The sequence below is a fragment of the Thermothelomyces thermophilus genome, chromosome 1 (assembly GCF_000226095.1).
Source record: "Thermothelomyces thermophilus ATCC 42464 chromosome 1, complete sequence".
In the NCBI taxonomy this organism is placed as follows: Eukaryota; Fungi; Ascomycota; class Sordariomycetes; order Sordariales; family Chaetomiaceae; genus Thermothelomyces; species Thermothelomyces thermophilus.
The window spans coordinates 1551082-1568133 of record NC_016472.1 but is presented as its reverse complement, the minus strand read 5'-3'; the positions used below and the strand labels follow the sequence as shown (position 1 = coordinate 1568133).

General features: G+C 56.0%; 5 protein-coding genes across 5 annotated transcripts; 2 read left to right on the top strand and 3 right to left on the bottom strand.

Annotated features, from left to right (window-relative positions):
• Positions 1-1502: 1502 nt before the first annotated feature.
• MYCTH_2087474 (uncharacterized protein) lies at positions 1503-4394 on the bottom strand (the record flags this gene model as incomplete). The annotated part of the gene is made up of 15 exons (XM_003658619.1): positions 1503-1926; positions 1988-2080; positions 2135-2363; positions 2417-2438; positions 2493-2654; positions 2733-2909; positions 2968-3199; positions 3277-3312; positions 3590-3699; positions 3755-3818; positions 3878-3906; positions 4047-4094; positions 4147-4206; positions 4275-4297; positions 4360-4394. 15 exons carry the CDS (start codon positions 4392-4394, stop codon positions 1690-1692), a joined length of 1557 nt encoding a protein of 518 aa, XP_003658667.1. The 3' UTR covers positions 1503-1689.
• A 1559-nt stretch (positions 4395-5953) lies between these two features.
• MYCTH_2106260 (uncharacterized protein) lies at positions 5954-10127 on the top strand (the record flags this gene model as incomplete). The annotated part of the gene is made up of 3 exons (XM_003658618.1): positions 5954-9755; positions 9853-10037; positions 10101-10127. The coding sequence occupies 3 exons, from the start codon at positions 5954-5956 to the stop codon at positions 10125-10127; spliced, it is 4014 nt and encodes a 1337-aa protein (XP_003658666.1).
• A 1009-nt stretch (positions 10128-11136) lies between these two features.
• Positions 11137-11926, top strand: MYCTH_35909 (uncharacterized protein; the record flags this gene model as incomplete). The annotated part of the gene is made up of 3 exons (XM_003658617.1): positions 11137-11471; positions 11702-11783; positions 11870-11926. Coding segments are annotated over 3 exons (474 nt in total), but the record flags the coding sequence as incomplete, so codon positions are not given.
• Positions 11927-12531: 605 nt separating this feature from the next.
• On the bottom strand, positions 12532-14828 carry MYCTH_2294713 (uncharacterized protein). Its single transcript, XM_003658616.1, has 3 exons — positions 13893-14828; positions 13443-13800; positions 12532-13356 (listed from the first exon to the last, which is right to left on the bottom strand). Exons 1-3 carry the CDS (start codon positions 14048-14050, stop codon positions 12685-12687), a joined length of 1188 nt encoding a protein of 395 aa, XP_003658664.1. The 5' UTR covers positions 14051-14828; the 3' UTR covers positions 12532-12684.
• Positions 14829-16364: 1536 nt separating this feature from the next.
• Positions 16365-16930, bottom strand: MYCTH_2294711 (uncharacterized protein). Its single transcript, XM_003658615.1, has one exon. The coding sequence runs from the start codon at positions 16773-16775 to the stop codon at positions 16563-16565; it is 213 nt and encodes a 70-aa protein (XP_003658663.1). The 5' UTR covers positions 16776-16930; the 3' UTR covers positions 16365-16562.
• Between the last annotated feature and the right edge of the window lie 122 nt (positions 16931-17052).

Sequence of the window (17052 nt, the reverse complement as noted above, 5' to 3'; positions counted from 1 at the left end):
GGTATGCAAACGAAGTAACGGCAACGACAACAGCAACGATGATAGGACCGCGGGTGCTAAAGGAGTGGACGAGGATGTAGTGCGAAAAGACTCTGGTTGACCGCGGATCTCAATCGCACAAACAACAACCCCCACGAAGCGTCTCTCTGGGAAGGGAGCAGAGAGGGAGAGAGAGAGAGAGAGAGAGACAGAGGAGAGTAAGTCAACGCACTGACCGACCAACGGGGCAGCTCGAGCACACCCCAGGCAGAGCCGGGGGGTTCTTTCCTAGTAGTGTACACTATACCCTTCTTCAGCTGCATGACACCCAGCGGCAATTGTATGTACTGTGTACATATACATACGCGCAAGACACGCTTTTTTTTCGCTCTGGATTTGTGCGGGAAGAGAACCGGCGCCGAATCCCACAGAACGCTAAGTCGCATTTGGGGCTGGTCGTGCGTCTCCGGATGCGAGTGTAGGAGCTTCGGAAGGGCTCGTGCTGGCACTAGCGCCGCAGGGGCTCGAGTTTGGGTCCTGACGCTAAACCGAGTTCGGGAAAGCTTAATCTTAGCCCCTCAGCACGCTAACCTGAAGATGGAAAAGTGATATCTGCTGCAGCTCGCACATCAATCCCGTCACGCAGTCACCAAGTCACACGTGAAGAGAACACAACCTGCCCAACATCGTGGTCCACGAACACACTATGAAGTGCTCCATCATGTAATCCGTACACTATGTACATACTGCGTACACGAGTGGAGTTCGGGTATCACTCTTGCCTGCTAATGTAGCGATTTGGACGCTGCAGAACTACCAAGTGTGGTTATTAGGACTGCCCATCTAATCTGGACGGTAAATTTACTTGCTCCAAATCTTGATGCCTTTTGAGATTACGCACAGCTGCACACTCCATATATACATACATATACAAACAAGCCATGGCCAGGATAGACTCATACTTGCTAAATCAAGCGGGGGAAAAGAAAAAAATAAAAAGGAAATTGGCAATAACATTACCTATATCCACCACTTAGTGTCTCAGCTTTGCCGAAACACTTTCTTCCCAGACACGGTAACTAGTATTATTCGTAGTGTAACTATGTAACTACATACACTCGTGTGCGGAACTTCCCATCCCTGAAGAAGTGTGATCATGGCGGCCACCCCGAGACATGCCCGGCGGGGCCAATGTGCAAACCATCAAAAAGTCAAACATGACTTTGCTCAGGACCCCGAAAAAAAAGCAAATAGTGCCCTGAGCAAGCACAAGTCGGAACCCACGCAGCACAGCGATCGCTGCAGCAGAGTCTTCAATCACAGGAACTTGCAGAAAGGACATCAGCCCCACAATCAAGTTCCCTAGTGTATGTATGTACACTATGCTCTCAGACCCTGCAGCTGGGTTGGCCCGCATTGACCATGCCCAAGGTCCTTCTGTGACATGTCTGAGGAGGGCGACCGCATTCAACTCTCAACAAAGTCATTGACTGCGGGGGTTCTTCTCACGAGAGATATGAGGTACTCGAAAAGGGGTAGTCTATCTTTTTGAAGTCTATGTACGGACGTACTTGGCGCTGCCAAATCTACGCTCTCCATGCAAACCGTACCCGTTCCTTTGGAGAACGCTGGGCCCCCGGAACTTGCACGACATTAGCGACTGAGACAACATCGGCATCACGGCTGCTCCGTCTCCGGGGAAGAATGAGACTACTCGGTAGACTGAGCCGTTTCTGCAGGAGCTTTGACATCTTCCCCTTTAACCCCACCAACGACCTTGAGGCCCTCGGCTTGTTGTGTGATACTGTCAAGCTCCTGCTTCCGCGCGAGGCGTGTCTTCACTTCCTCAATGAGGTTATCAAGACTGATGAGCTCGCCCTCCTTCAGCGGGTGGTCCTCGGGAAGACCCATCTCCTTGAACCTCGCCTTTCCTTGGGCCAGTTCGTCCTGTTGTGCAGTGTCAAATAGCTGATGGCAATGAGAGAACTGTGAAACCTGAAGAACCCACCTCACCCAAAATAAGGGCAAATGGCACGCCGTTTGCTTCGGCCGCTTTGAACTGGTTCTGGAGCTTGGGCTTCACCTTGTAGAGGAACTCGGCCTATCCGCCATTAGCTTTGGTTTTGACATTGAATGCTCGGCGGATGAAACCGACCTTGATCCCTGCGTCCCACAGACGGGCACAGACCTGACTCCTCTCCTTGAGCAGCCCAGTAAAGTCCTTGCCGCCGCCGAACGCCATGACGAAGACTTCGACCTCGTTTCGCCGCTCCTTCTTCTTCTGGGTGGCCTGGATGATGGAGAAAATACGGTCGATGCCGAAGCTGATACCAACGCAGGGCACTTGCGTCTTGCCGGAGAACATGCCCACAAGGTTGTCGTATCTACGCCGAGATCAGTATGAATCGGAAAGCGCTTCGAAATAAACACCACCAACCTGCCACCAGCAGCAACAGACCCTACGGCACGTTAGCATTTGGCATCACCGAGGCTGCAGGTGTAAAACGACGCACCTATTCCAAGCGTAGGGTCGTCGGAACGGTCCTCCTCAGGATCCCCGGGCTTACCACCCTTCTTCTTAGCCTGCTTTTCCTTGGCCTCCCCTGATGCGGAGACAGCAGGCGCAGAACCTTCTGTTACCACCTCATAGATGACGCCTGTGTAGTAATCAAGGCCTGCATTGCCCCATTTTAGCATGACCCAACAGCAATGCTAACAAATGGCCGGCACTAGCGAATCGGCAAAGAACATACCTCTGGCCAACGACAGATCGAAAGAAACAGTGTGGTCGGCCCCAAAGTCCTCAAGATAAGTGAAGAGAAGATCCATGTCTGCGAAGCCCTGCTGCATCGATGGGTTTGCCGCCAAGGCCTCATCCTGCTTCAACTTCTCGAGGAGGTCTCGCTTCCCCTTGAGAACCACGTAAGTCCCTTTCGGACGGTTAGTCTATCTCGATAAACAGGGACTGGAGAAACTCGATCAACTCACCGATCTTGTCGGCAACCTCCGGGGCCAACCCCTTCTCGTCAACCATCTCTTTCCTGACGTCGGCCCAAGGCATCTTGTCGAGCTTGTCCACGGCAGAGGAGATGGGGCGGATGAGATTGTCCGGCACACCGCAGACTTGGAAAAGGCCGTCGAGAATCTTGCGGGAGTTGAGCTTGATAGTGTACTTCCCATGCCAGCCAAGACCCTCAAAGACCTCGTTGATGATCCTGATCTATTGAAGGTTAGATCCCAAACGGCCTACAAACGGGAATGGCCAAGCTCAAGACCGAATAGCTGTGTCCGACGTACAATTTCAGCATCCGGAATCATGGGATCGTATACGCCCTAGGGATGTTGTCAACATTTGGTTCGGAAATCGGGGCCCGGAAAGGCAAGCAACAGGAGGAGCGCCTTACAGCAATGTCGAAACTGTTTCCATGAAACGAAATCGTTAACTTGACATCTGTGAAATAGACGCGACTGGAAATGCTTTTTTTTTGGGGGGGGGTGGAGGGGGAGGGTGTTAGGCACAACACATACTCGCATTGATACTAAGTCATCATGTTAGTCTACATGTAGTTCCTTGATGTGCGGGAAAAAGAGGGGAGGAGGGGATGCTCACGAATTCTCGCATGCGGCCCTTCTTCACTGCCGGTTGATCCCTGCGGTAGACCTTGGCAATGTGATAGCGCTTGATCTGAGTGACGTCCTTGTTCATCGCCAAGTACCGGGCTGGGGTGAATCTTAGTACCGAGACCGCAACTCGGGGGCCGACTAGAGGGCATACCGAAGGGAACGGTCAAGTCATATCGCAAGCTGCAAAGCTCACCACCCTGATCCGCCAGGTCGTACTACTAGACTGTCAGAGGGATCCGAACCGCGTGTTGTGGACAGACCGAATGGGGCGTACGATGAGCTTGCTGTCCTCGCCATATTTGCCTGGTTGTGCCCGGCGTCAGTCGAGGTCTCGGTGTCGGTGGCCGCACGCGGCTTCTATGTACCTGCAAGGATCTCTGGCGTCTGTTAGCCAAGCTCTGCTGCTAGCCATCGAAGGATAACCGGATTGAGGAATTACCCACCCTTCAGTTCGAACACGGGGGTGTCGATGGTAACACCACCATGACGTTCTTTTGCCCGTCAGCCTCGTTCCCACTGACGGCTTGTTCGGCCTTCACCTACTGAAGACATCGGTGATTGTTTTGAAGATCTTTTCCCTGAGCACCATGTCCGGACCGGACCCTGGGCGTGATGTTAGGAGCCGTATAGTAAAAGTGTCAAGGCGAACAGGAAATCTCGGGACGACGCACAGTCTCGGGTGCCCTTAGGCGTCCTGCATGACGGTTAGCCGGATGCCTTCCTTGAATGTCCCAGTGTTGGCAAAGAACAACGGACTTGATCTCGAACTTGGGTGTCTTCGAGGGCGCCATGGTTTTTGTGATGGCGGGGTTATTGATGGCGGGGTTATTTGGATTGGGGACCTGCAGCGTCGCCGAGGAGGATCGGAGGGATGAGGATGTCGTGATCTGTCTCGATGATCTAAGCTTGCAGGATGTCGTCGACAAGGTCGTCAAGGCTGATTTTAGGCCTCGTTGTGGTCTGGCAGACCGAAGAGCGCGGATCCACGGGGTCTGCATCAAAATGTGGGTGGGAATCGGGCGCGGGGTGACTCAAGCTCTCGCGGTTGTGTAGGTCCTGAGAGCTCGGCAAAACCTCTGCAATTGCTGATGCATGCGGGTCCGACTGCAAGGCTGCGACGAGGCTGTAATGCGGGACGTAAATTCATTGGCGGCAGCTCAGGGTTAGGTATTACGGAGTAGTTTACGCGAATCCGCTGCTGACTTTATCGCTCTTATCTCGGTCAACCCCGCCATGCCAGGCCACTCACCTCGCTGCGGTTCACGAACTGAGCATCGATATTTTCGAACAGAACAGGAATTGTTGTGCTTCGCCGTAGTCAAACGCCATTTGCCAACAGGTACAGTACTAGATGAACTGCGAAAGTCCTATGGAATCCTAGATGCTAACTTAGTCGGAAACGACGTATTTCCACTAGCAAAAAAGGTCAGGTATCGTGACTCGTTTACAAAATATATTAAGGAAGCTCGTGTTACTGCGTGGGCGGCAAGTCACTCGAGTACGGACGTACACATTTCCGTCGCGGTCGCCCTATACGGAGTAGAGCAGGGTCCATTAATTACCTGGTGGGGCACTACACATGAAGGACCCTGGGTGGCTTGGCGAACGACGGGTGTGGTGTTCGTAATTCGTATTGTATAAATGTTTCCTCCGATTGGTCATTTTTCAATATCCTTGCAGCCTACACTACTGCAGTTGATTGATCTTTCTGGAACCTGCTTTCTTTTGAGCGCAGAATTCGTGACTCCAGAACGGGATCGTTTCGCCCCTGTTAGCTGCAAACGCGTGCCAGCGCTCTCAGGCGTCATATGAAAAGGGGAAAGTATGGATGTTTTTTTGTACTATATGTACGTACATCCATACGTAGTGTATATCGTTGGGTATAGAGGTCATTACTAGTAGAAGCTCAAAAACCTCCATCACGACTTGTTTAGACCAACACGGGATATGCTACGGCATACGGAGGACGGGGACTGAAACTTCTTGGCACCAGTGTTAACGAACATAGCGTGGGCCTAACTTTCCGTTTTGAGCTCGCCGGCCCTCGGACAATTCTACAAGCCCGTGAACCCGCTACACAGGAGAGATTGTCACGTATGATTACCTAGCAGCGCGGCCCCGTGCAAATTTAGAGGCTGTCGCATAGAGAAAAGGACACCAGGCATCCATTGTTACGTGTATTTAATATATTCTCGTTCCTATCGTCTAGAATAATACTCTTTTCTCTTCGTTTACTGCCTATTAGGCAGGCTGAAACGACGCCTGGTCTTTCTCCACCCTCTCTCGATCGCGCACAGCTCCCAACTCTCGCGTATGGGCACGACCTGAGATCAATTAACGCGGGGCAGCCATGGGCGAGAGCAGCACAGAGAGCAGCGAGAAAGCGGCGTCTCGGCCAGCCGACGGGGAGAACGAGAAGAAGCCGCCGACAACTGGCGGCAAGGTCGATGACGATGGCCCGACCAAAGAGACTAAAGATCCCAAGGCACGGCCCGAACGGGAGGCCACGGCCGCTGACTACTTCCGCGTCTTCACCTACGCCAAAAGATGGGACTTTGTCCTGATGGGCACAGCCGCCATCGCCAGCATAGGCGCCGGCGTCACCATGCCCTTGATGAACATTGTCTTTGGCCGGTTGATCGGCGAGTTCAGCGATTTCTCCAACCCGGACGCCGCAGACCCAGACGAGTTCTCGCGGACTATCGACCGCATGTCCCTGTACATGTTCGCCCTCTTCATCTCCCGCTTTGGGCTGAACTACATCAACAAGTTCTGCTTCCGCCTCATCGGCATCCGCATGTCGGCCGCCATTCGCCTCCACTACCTCCAGTGCCTCTTCGGCCAGACCGTCCACGTGCTCGACTCGATGCCCTCGGGCGCCGCCGCGAGCACCATCACCTCGACCGCTAACACGCTGCAGCTCGGAATCTCGGAGAAGCTGGGGACCTTCCTCGAATTCAGCTCGACCATCGTGGCCGCCATCGTCATCGCTTTTACCTACAGCTGGTCCCTGACGCTCGTCACCGCGTCCGTCATCCTCTTCATCTCGCTCGTGGTCTCTGTTCTCCTGCCCTTCATCATCAAGGGGCAGACCATGCTTACCAGGGCCGACGCCAAGGGAACGTCGGTGGCCACCGAAGCCTTCGGCACCATCCGCATGATCACGGCCTGCGGCGCCGAGGCCAGGATGGCCCGGCGATATGCCAAGTGGGTGGCCAAGGCGAAGCAGGCCACCCAGTTCAGCTCCCCCTTCCTGGCGGCCCAGTTCGGTGCCATCTTTTTCGGCCTGTACGGCGCCTTCGCGCTGGCCTTTTGGTTCGGCACGAAGTCCTTCGTCGAAGACCGCATCGAGGGCATCGCCACCATTCTTATCGTCCTCATGTCCGTCATGCTCATGGTCATTTCTCTGGAGCGCGTCTCCACTCCGCTGATTGCCGTCTCCAAGGCCATGGTGGCCGCCGCCGAGTTCTTTGCCGTCATCGACGCTCCGAAGCCAAAGATGGGCACACTGAAGGAGCCCGACGTCTCAGCCGACCAGGACATTGTTTTTGAGGATGTTCATTTTGCCTACCCGAGCCGCCCTCACAAGAAGGTGCTCGACGGCTTAAATCTCCGCATCCCCGCCAGGCTGAACACGGCCATTGTAGGCCCCAGCGGGTCCGGAAAGAGCACCATTGTCGGCTTGATCGAGGGCTGGTACACCCTCCACGATCAATATGTAATTGCGAAGGCCGTCGAGAAAGACAAGGCGAAGAAAGAGAAGGAAAAGGCAAAGAAGAAGGAGAAGAAGAAGAAGAAGAGCAGAGGGAAAGAGGACGACGAGGACGACGACGAAGACGCAGCCGCCGACGCGCCGCTCGATGTGGAAGAAACCGGGGCCCCGGTCGAGCTAAAGGGAAGCATATCAACGTGCGGGAGGCAGCTCGGTGATATCGACATCAAGTGGTGGAGGTCGCAGATCGGTCTCGTGCAGCAGGAACCCTTCCTCTTCAACAACACCATCTTCTACAACGTCGCAGTCGGCCTCATCGGCACGCAGTGGGAAAACGAGCCGGAAGAGGTCAAACGCCGGCTCGTAAGAGAGGCGTGTGCCGAGAGCTTCGCCGACGAATTCATCGACCGGCTACCGGATGGCTACGACACCCAAGTGGGCGACTCGGGCGCCAAGCTGAGCGGTGGGCAACGCCAGCGGATCGCCATCGCCCGGAGCATCGTCAAGAAGCCCAAGATCCTCATCCTCGACGAGGCGACCTCCGCCATCGATGTCCGTGGAGAACGGATCGTGCAGGCGGCGCTGGAGAGGGCCTCCAAGGGCCGGACCACCATCACCATCGCTCACCGACTGTCTACCATCAAGAACGCCGACCGCATCTGTGTCTTGCAGAACGGACGGGTCGTCGAAGAGGGCACCCACGACAGCCTGCTCGAGAACGAGCGGGGCGTCTATTACGGTTTGGTCCACGCGCAGAAGCTGTCCCTGGGAGATGACACGGGCGGAGACCTCCTGCACGAGGAAGACGTTGGCGCGGCCCTCGCGCGCGAGAAGAGCGCAGCCAAGTCGGTGGCCGAGGGCGCAAAGGAGGAAGCCAAGTGGGCCGAACGAGGCTTGTTCAGCGGTTTTGGCAAACTCCTCTACGAGCAGCGCAGCCGGTTCCCATTCTACGTCCTTGCCCTTATCGGTGCCATGGGCGCTGCCGCTGCGGTGCCGGTACAAGCATATCTCTTCGCTAAGGTAGTCGGTGTGTTTCAGAGGACGTCTCTGCAGTCTCTCATGGACGGAGCCACGTTCTGGTCAAAGATGTGGGCTGTCCTCGCCGGCGGAGTCGGCGCTAGCTACTTCCTCACCTCTCTCGTATCAAACAACCTCGAGGGCTACATCGCCGCCGTATACCGACAGGAGTATTTCGAGTCGATCCTGTTCCAACCCACTGCCTACTTTGACAAGGACGACAATGCCACGGGACAGCTAACCGCGCGTCTCTCGAGCGATCCGCAATCGCTCAAGGAGCTCCTGGGTATCAACCTCATGGTGGTGCTCATCGGAATCTTTTCCCTCGCAGGCGCGCTCGCCATCTCGTTCGCCTACGGCTGGAAGCTGGCCCTTGTCGCCCTCTGCGTGACGGTGCCGATCGGCATCGTGTCGGGCTACTTCCGTCTCCGGTACGAGCTGCAGTTCAACAAGATGAACGACGAAGTGTTCCAGGAGAGCTCAAAGTTCGGTGCCGAATCTATCGGTGCGTTCCGGACCGTCAGCGCCCTCGTCATGGAAGACAGCATCTGCGACCGGTACCAGAAGCTGCTCAGCGGTCACGTCGTGGCGGCGTTCAAGAAGGCCCGGCTTACCACGATCGTCTTTGCCTTCGCCGACAGCGCTAGCTTGGGGTGTCAGGCGCTCATCTTCTGGTACGGTGGCCAGCTGATGCTGAAGCGTGAGTACGATGTTGTCGCGTTCCTCGTCACCTACATGGCGGTGATTCAGGGAGCCGAGTCCGCGGGCCAGTGGCTGAGCTTCGGCCCCAATGCTGCGCAGGCGGCGGCGGCGGCCAATCGCATCCTGCATGCTCGCGAGACGCGTCTCAGGAGCGACGCCACCAAGTCGGAGCAAATCCCCGACGTGGACGGCGGCATCAAGATCGAGCTCAAGGACGTCCACTTCAAGTACCCCACCCGCGACGTCTCCATCTTCAGGGGGCTGAACCTCACCATCGAGAAGGGCCAGTTCGCCGCGCTGGTCGGCGCGTCCGGGTCGGGCAAGACGTCCATCGTCAGCCTGCTGGAGCGGTTCTACGACCCGGACAGGGGCCAGATCTTGTTCAACGGCAAGGACATCAGCGAGGTCGACGTGTACGAGTACCGCAAGCTCCTGTCGCTGGTGGCGCAGGAGCCGTCGCTGTTCCACGGCACCATCCGCGAGAACCTCCTCCTCGGAGTGGACCCGTCGACCGTGACGGACGAGCAGCTGCACCAGTGCTGCAGGGACGCGAGCATCCACGACTTTATCGTGTCGCTGCCCGACGGGTACGACACCAACATCGGCAGCCGCGGCGTCAGCTTGAGCGGCGGGCAGAAGCAGCGCGTGTCCATCGCCCGCGCGCTGATCCGCAACCCGCGCGTCCTGCTGCTGGACGAGGCCACCAGTTCCCTCGACTCCGGTGAGTGGCCCCAATCGGCCTTTTTTCTTTTCTCTTTTTGTGTGTGTGTGTGTGTGTATGTGTGTGATTTGCCGTTTGCTAACCTGATGTTGGGCAGAGAGCGAAAAGCTCGTGCAGGCGGCGCTCGAGAGAGTCGCCAAGGGCCGGACAACGATCGCGGTGGCGCATCGCCTCGCCACGATCCAAAAGGCCGACATCATCTACGTGCTCGGCGAAGGTAAAGTGCTCGAGAAGGGCAGCCACGCCGAGCTGCTCAGGCAGAAGGGCGTGTACTGGCATATGGTATGCTTCAGACTCTTGTACATGGAATGATTGGAGCCTGTTTCATGCTGACTTGTGCGGCAGTGTCAAAACCAAGCGCTCGATAGGTAACTAACTGGTCGCGGCACAATCGCGGCTTGTGCCATGTTCGACTTCGGGAATGGGCCGAAAGCACCCTCATACTCGGTTTCACCTGTGCAACTAGCAGGTCTGGAAACTGTTGGTACCTTAATCGCGGAGGTTTCTGTCTTATACCTATTTGCTATATTAATACGGGCACTTCCTCTCTTGGAGTTCGATCTTGTAAAACAGCATCCGGCATTCTCCACTCCCGGAGGGGAAGAAAAATATATAATCCATATATACATGATTCTCTGGACAGCATCAATAGACCAGATGAACGACACGAGGATCTATTGAATCACGAATCGTCTTAAACAGATGTATATAAGGTGTGCCGAGTAAAGGTAGACGCCATATAAGCGTGCAGGAACCTTGGTGTAGAGACACCGATGTATGTGTATCCATGTACGTAATACTTTGACCGTGAAAGGTCGAGTCTTGAAATTCTCGTTACACAGTACAGCACGGAACACACTACTTGGATGTCGTATAGCCCTGCATTCACAGCAACTCGCGGGAAGGCGCTCTGGTCGGCTACAAGCGGCACAGCGCGGGGGGGGGGCTTCCTGCCCGCATCGGGCTTCTCCGCTGACCTTGTTGTTGACTCTCGCCGTGATGCAGGCCCCAACAGACGGACAACGCCGAAACGCCTGATGCGACCATCATCCATCAACATCCGGGAGAAGAACAGAACACCGGTTTATCCCAGCCATTGCTCCCAATTGCTGCTGCTACTCCACCACCCCCGCAACCCACCGACACTGAGGACCCGCTCCGCAGTGTCCTTATCGCTCGATCAAACAAGCAATTGAAGTATCAACAGGTGAACCGGAGAACAAAGAAGGAAAAATAAAGAAATAAAGGGGGAGAGAATACGATTCAAGAACGGGAGAGACCGACAGAAATAGAAAGGAAAACACCTAAAAGAGAGAAAAAAAAGAAGAAGAAACGACAAGGGAGAAGAACGATGCCGACCGCCCCGATCGCCTCCTCCATCACCTCCCACACGGCCATCAACGAGGCCTGCCAGGAGCACGGCCTGAGCCCGAGCGAGTTCCTGGAGCTGTGCGGGCGCGCGCAGGACGCCAAGGCGCGCGCCTACTGCCCGTACAGCGGCTTCCGCGTGGGCGCGGCGCTGCTGACGCGCGCGGGCGACTACGTCGTCGGCGCCAACGTGGAGAACGCCAGCTACCCGGTCACGACGTGCGCCGAGCGCGTCGCCTTCGGCACCGCCGTCGTCGCCGGCGCCGCCGGCCCCGGCGGCTTCAAGGCCGTCGCCGTCGCCACCGACGCCGACACCCCCACGAGCCCATGCGGCATGTGTCGGCAGTTGTGAGTTTCTCTCTCTCGCCAATTTTCGTTCTTATTCTTCTTTTTTCTTTTTGAGAACCATTTCTTGGGGACAAGGGTAGATAAGAGAGGGCCGTGGGGCAACGGCGGGGCAAGGGAAGGGGATGAGGGGGGTTCCCCTCTTCATTCCGGGTTCGGGAAGAGACATTGGATGTGCATGCCTGCCGACTGACTGACTGACTGACTGATTGACTGACGTACCGTCGATGCAGTATCCGCGAGTTCTGCGAGCTGAATGTGCCCATCCTCATGTTTGATAAGGACAGCAATTTCATCGTGCTGAAGCTAGCAGAAGTATGTACATACATACCCGACCTATTAATACCCCCCACCTTTCCCGAACTGATTGACTGACTGCTAACGCTTCTTCTTGTACATAGCTTCTTCCCCTGTCTTTCGGTCCGGACAGCATGGGAGTCCCCGACCCGGCAAAGCCGCCCAGCACACCTCCTACCGCATAGGGGCGTGAGGCCATGTGGGAGGCTCTTGCAGAGATGGTCGATCCATGATGTTGTTTGATGGCGTTTGGGGGGGCAGCGACACAAGTTTCGTTTTTCATTGTTCAGCATGCAACTGCATTTTAGAGGGACGAGGAGCAATCGGATTCTATGGCAGCGAACAGCATCCCTTGTATGGAGATAGGGAATAACTAGCATATCACGCTTGGATTAATTCATTCATTTTATTATTTCTTTCCACCCAAGGGTTTTTTCCTGCTTTTGTCCTTTGCACAATGTCCACTAAGGCGGTTTCAGACGAGGCGCCTTGCATAGGCAACTTAACCGAATCACAAGCACAGGAAGAACGCGCCCATGGCAGAAAAAGGAAACTAATTAAAGCCTGTATGAATTACTATAAACGAAAGTCCCCATACACTTGTGCGTGCTAATAAAGGAATGGCATATTTCAGAATGCTCAATGCTACACACCCTCACCTCCTGATACGCCAGACAAAACCAAGAGACAATGAGCCCAGAGTCGTAAAGCCAAACCCAGTATTGAAAAAAGAAAAAATCGTATACGCCAACAAGACAGCAACAACCCCTTGACAAACTTTCCTTTGGGAAAAAAGAAAAACAAACTGGCCCAAGTATGTAAAAGTCTAGACCTCCTTTTTCCTTGAGATACCGCCCGGCCGCCCCATGAACAGCGATTCCCTCCGCTAGGAGCCGAGGAGCCAGCCTTTGACGGCGCCTTAATAGCCGAACCCGTCGTGCTGGTGCACCGGACACCTCCCCGGGTGGCGCTCCCACCAGGCGTTGATGCAGGCCCGATGGAAGCGGCAGAGACACTCGAGCCTCGCCATGGCGACGCCGACCTCGAACTCCTCGAGGCAGATGGAGCACTCGGCCGAGTCGACGCAGTCCTTCTCGGTCGCCGTGTAGGGGAACATGCCGGTCCTCCGGGGCCCGGGCCGCGCGCCGTCCGGGCTGCTGCCGTCCTCCCCCGCCGAGGCGGGTGGGCGGCCGCCGTATCGGCTGTGCGACTCGATGCAGCCGGTGATGTGGGCCTCGCGGAGGGTCTCGAAGTTGGGGAGGGTCCGCGGCGGGAGCTCGCGGTGGCAGACGGGGCACTCGTCTTCCTCGGGGATCTGCGGGCGCCGGCGCACGGGGGGATGGAAAGTGCGGGAGGCGCTGGAGGAGGAGGAGGAGGACGAAGGGCCGGCGATGGTGGAGGGGCCCGGCCTGTTGCCGACGTCGAACATCGACCGGTACCGGGGCGCGGTGCCCGGGTAGAACGGGGCGGACTGCGAGGTGGCCGTCGGCCGGTAGTAGGCAGGCGGGGTGCCCCAGAGAATACGAGCCTCGTAGTTACTACGATGTGGTGGTGGGACCGGCGGCTGGGAAGACGATGACGGCCCGGGTTGCTGCGTGTGGGTTAGAGAAGTCACACATTCGAGCCCGAAGTCGAGCCATCGCAACAACAGAAAAGCGAGCGACATGCGGGACTTACCAGAGTAGCGCTCCGAGTCCTCGTCTGAGGGTCATTCGCGGCTCCGGCGCCAAAGTAGAAGTTCCATCTATTGGATGACGAGCTGTCGGCCCGGCCGGGCGAAGCCGGGTCGTTCTGCGAGCTTTGTTGATGCGCCTGGCTCTGAGGCGGCGCCGTGTTGGGGTCAGGGACGCAAGGGTTGCATAGCCTGACTCTCTCGCCCCCCGAGAATTCGGGATACCAGCCTTGGCTGTCTAAGAGGGAAAGGGAAGGACCTTGGGAGAGCGGACTGGGCGCCCCAGGAGGCCGAACGATATACCGGTGGGGGATGGTGATGCGGTGTGGCGAGCACGCGTTGCAAACGACCCGACCACACTTGCTGCAACAAAAAAATAAAAAAATAAAAAAAATGGGTGAGCCTTGCCCTCCTCTGACATCTCGCATCTCTCTCGGCTTAGGTAGTGTACTCACCGGCAGTGGTGTTTCCTGACGAAAATGCTGAACTGCGTGCCGCAAATCGGGCAGTAGGTCTGTTCGGAATCCGGCTGCCACCTCGGCAGCACCACCTCTGGAGGAGCGCGCTGAGCGGGTGTTGTCGACAGAGTGGGCGGGTCAGCGGCAGGCGGCATGCTAACTTGACGGCCGGAAACCCCGGTATCTCTCGGCATGAACCCGGGAGGCGGAGCTGCAGGCCCTCCGCTCGCCGCCCGCGATCCTGGCTCGGGCCGTGGCTGCGCAACCGACGGGGAGGTGTTCCTCGGCGTGGGCTCGTTGTTTTGACTTGTCGACGTAGCGTCGTCCTGCCGTGCGTCTGGTTCTTCAATCCTACGGGCCTGCGAGGTGGCATCGGCCTCTCCGGACGTTTCGGGGTGGTGTTCCGGCGAAGGATGCCGAGCCTGCTGATGACCATCGCCCTCTCGGTCGCCGGAACTCCGCGGCGAGACCTCCCCCGGATCGAGACGGGTTTGGCTCGCACCCGGTTGCGCACCTTCCTCTTCTCCGTGTTCTTGGTTCCCTCGGTGTCCTTCCGCTTCCTCTTCTCCTTGTCCTCCTGACGACTCTCCGGCGTCGGATAGCGCGCGCTCAACGACGTGGGTAGGGCAGTCAAAATATCGCGAGCATTCGTGGTCGTGATACCGCGCGGTCCGCCATCGGCATACCGCTCTGGTGCTCTGATCGAGATGGCGGTCGCGGCTGGCGGGGCTGGGGCCCCTCGAGCTGCTAGGGAGAGACTCGCCGCCAGTCTCGACTTGCCGAAACGCGCCGTCGTCTTGGGAAGTCGTCATGGCCGAGGCGGGGGGCAGCACATCCGGAGACGTCCCAGTAGACAACTGGTGGGGCGATAGGCGCTCGTCGGGTTGCCGAAGTTACCTAAACGCTGCGTATGGGAGCCTGCCTGTGGCTGCCTCTGATCTGCTGTTCGCACGTGTTGGATGCAATGCGCCTTTCGTGGTGTGTCAGGAATGGGGCGAGATAAGCGGGGGGGTTCGAGTCGTCGACGGCCAGACGAGGCTGGCTGGTAAACCGTAATGCGCCGGGAGAGAACAACGAAAAAAGGAAACAGAAGAAAAAGTAAAAGTATAAGAAAACGAGGAACGTCAAGCTCAAACACGAAGGCCAGTCAAAGTCAGCCCGTTGTTGTTCCCGGCCTGGTGTGTCGGTGTCGGTGTCGGTGTCGGTGTCGGTGTCAAACCTGAGGGATGGCCTCAGCCAAAGGGTCTCGGCTCAGCGCCGACCCACTGATCGCGTCATGGGCGTCTCAACGCCGTCGATAAGCTCTCGAACCCCGGACTGAGCACGCGCCCCGGGCTGTACTTCCAGATCTTGCTGCTCCGTCTACGGCACGACGAGGGAAAAAAATTCCAAGAAGCCCGGCTCTTGCCCGATATCCAATGCTGCCCTCGGGTGTATGGAGCGAAGGGATACTGGGGAGCGGCGGTAGTTCGTTGGGTGAGCAGTGGAGTTGGAGGGGCAAAAACCGTGGCGGCGTGTCGGGGATGCCTTGTGAGACAGGGGTTGTTGATCCCGGGATAAGAATGTGGGGCGGGTTGCTTATCCTCCACGCTCCACCCTACTCCGTACTACAGTATAAACTGCGTGTGGACCTTGTAATATACAGCATCTAGATCTGATTACCGAGTGACCGACCAGACATCACACACAAGACGATATCATCCAGAGCTGGTCATGCTTCTGCATGTTCCTGTCTCGATGGGAGCTGGAACCCGATTTGTAACTTCTGCTGCTGCTGCTGCTGCTGCTCTACAGACAATCAGGCAGCGCAACCCTCGAACGGAAGGGCCATCTCCACGTAAGAGTGAGTGATGGTTTGTCAAGCGAGGAGATCAGAAGTTGAACCACATCAGAACCCCGTTCTACACCCTGTTTTTCGACCTCTTACCCGCATTGCTCATGCCAAGCCTGCTACCCTCTCCCCTGGCTGTCAACTCGTTCGAGGAACAGGTTTAGCTGCTTTGTATAAACGGCAATGCGAGTTCAGGAAGGCAGGTATGCTAGATAAGATAAGTACGGGGGTCAAACAATTGCTTATGAGTCTCCTAACATCTGATTGCTCCGTGGTAGCGAGTTCTGATACAGATTGGTTATAGCGGAAAAGATATGATCAGCATCCGAACCAGCAACCAGATGCGTCAGTTTTTATATGCGAAGTACTAGCTGGGCGTGAGTATCGGATGTACTTTCTTTCGGAGAGGGGCTTCCAGGAACCTTTTATCTGATGGACCACCTTCCTCGGCTCTCTCCCAGTGTCAATAGAACACTCAGCTCGAATGGACACAAACCGTCTTGGACGCGACGATTACGAAAAGACGGTGTTTGTACGGCACCAACATTTCTAACCGCCATGACGGAATATGTCTTAAGTTGAGGAAAGCAACGCGAGTTGTTCTTATGACTAAACTATAATCCTGCGCCTGCGCTTTTAAAAATGTCCTCTATCCCACCCCCTAGTGTCTCATTTCCATTCTATACCCGTGTCCTTCTGGTAACCGCTTCTCCTTTTCCCAAAATCAAGATGTGAAAAAAACCCTGGTGCCTGCACCCTCATTTTCATTCTATGCCTTGTATCCTTGTAACCGCTTCCCCCTTTCCCAAAATCAAGACAGGAAAAGCCCAGTCTCCTCAATTACCCGTGGTCGTGGTCGTGGTCGTGGTTGTGCTTGTGTCTGTGCTCGTGTCCGTGGTGGTCTCGGAGCGGTACAAGGCCCTGTTCTTGGAGCACGAGATGCCAGACTGACCACACTTGCCCTGCTCGCACTGGCTACAGAGCGTGTCCTTGACCTCCACCGTGTTGGTGCAGGTGTAGTCCGAAAAGTGCTGGCACACGAAAGGCATTATGTCCTAGTAATTGATGATCAGCGAGGCTCCAATGGTCTCTTGAAGGGGGGTGAAGGACCTACTGATGTCAAGGATCGAGTTTCGATCGGTGGAGGAGTAATGTGGCTTTGGAGACTGTGAGAGTGTCTGGGGAGTGATGGGTGAAGAGTGTCCTTCGAATTATAGTTTTGATGCTCTTGAACTGGTAGATGATGTGAACGGCTGAGTTGAGGATGTTCAGGTATCGTGAACGGCAGATACTCGGTCGATGATACCCCTATATATATGTGCAAAT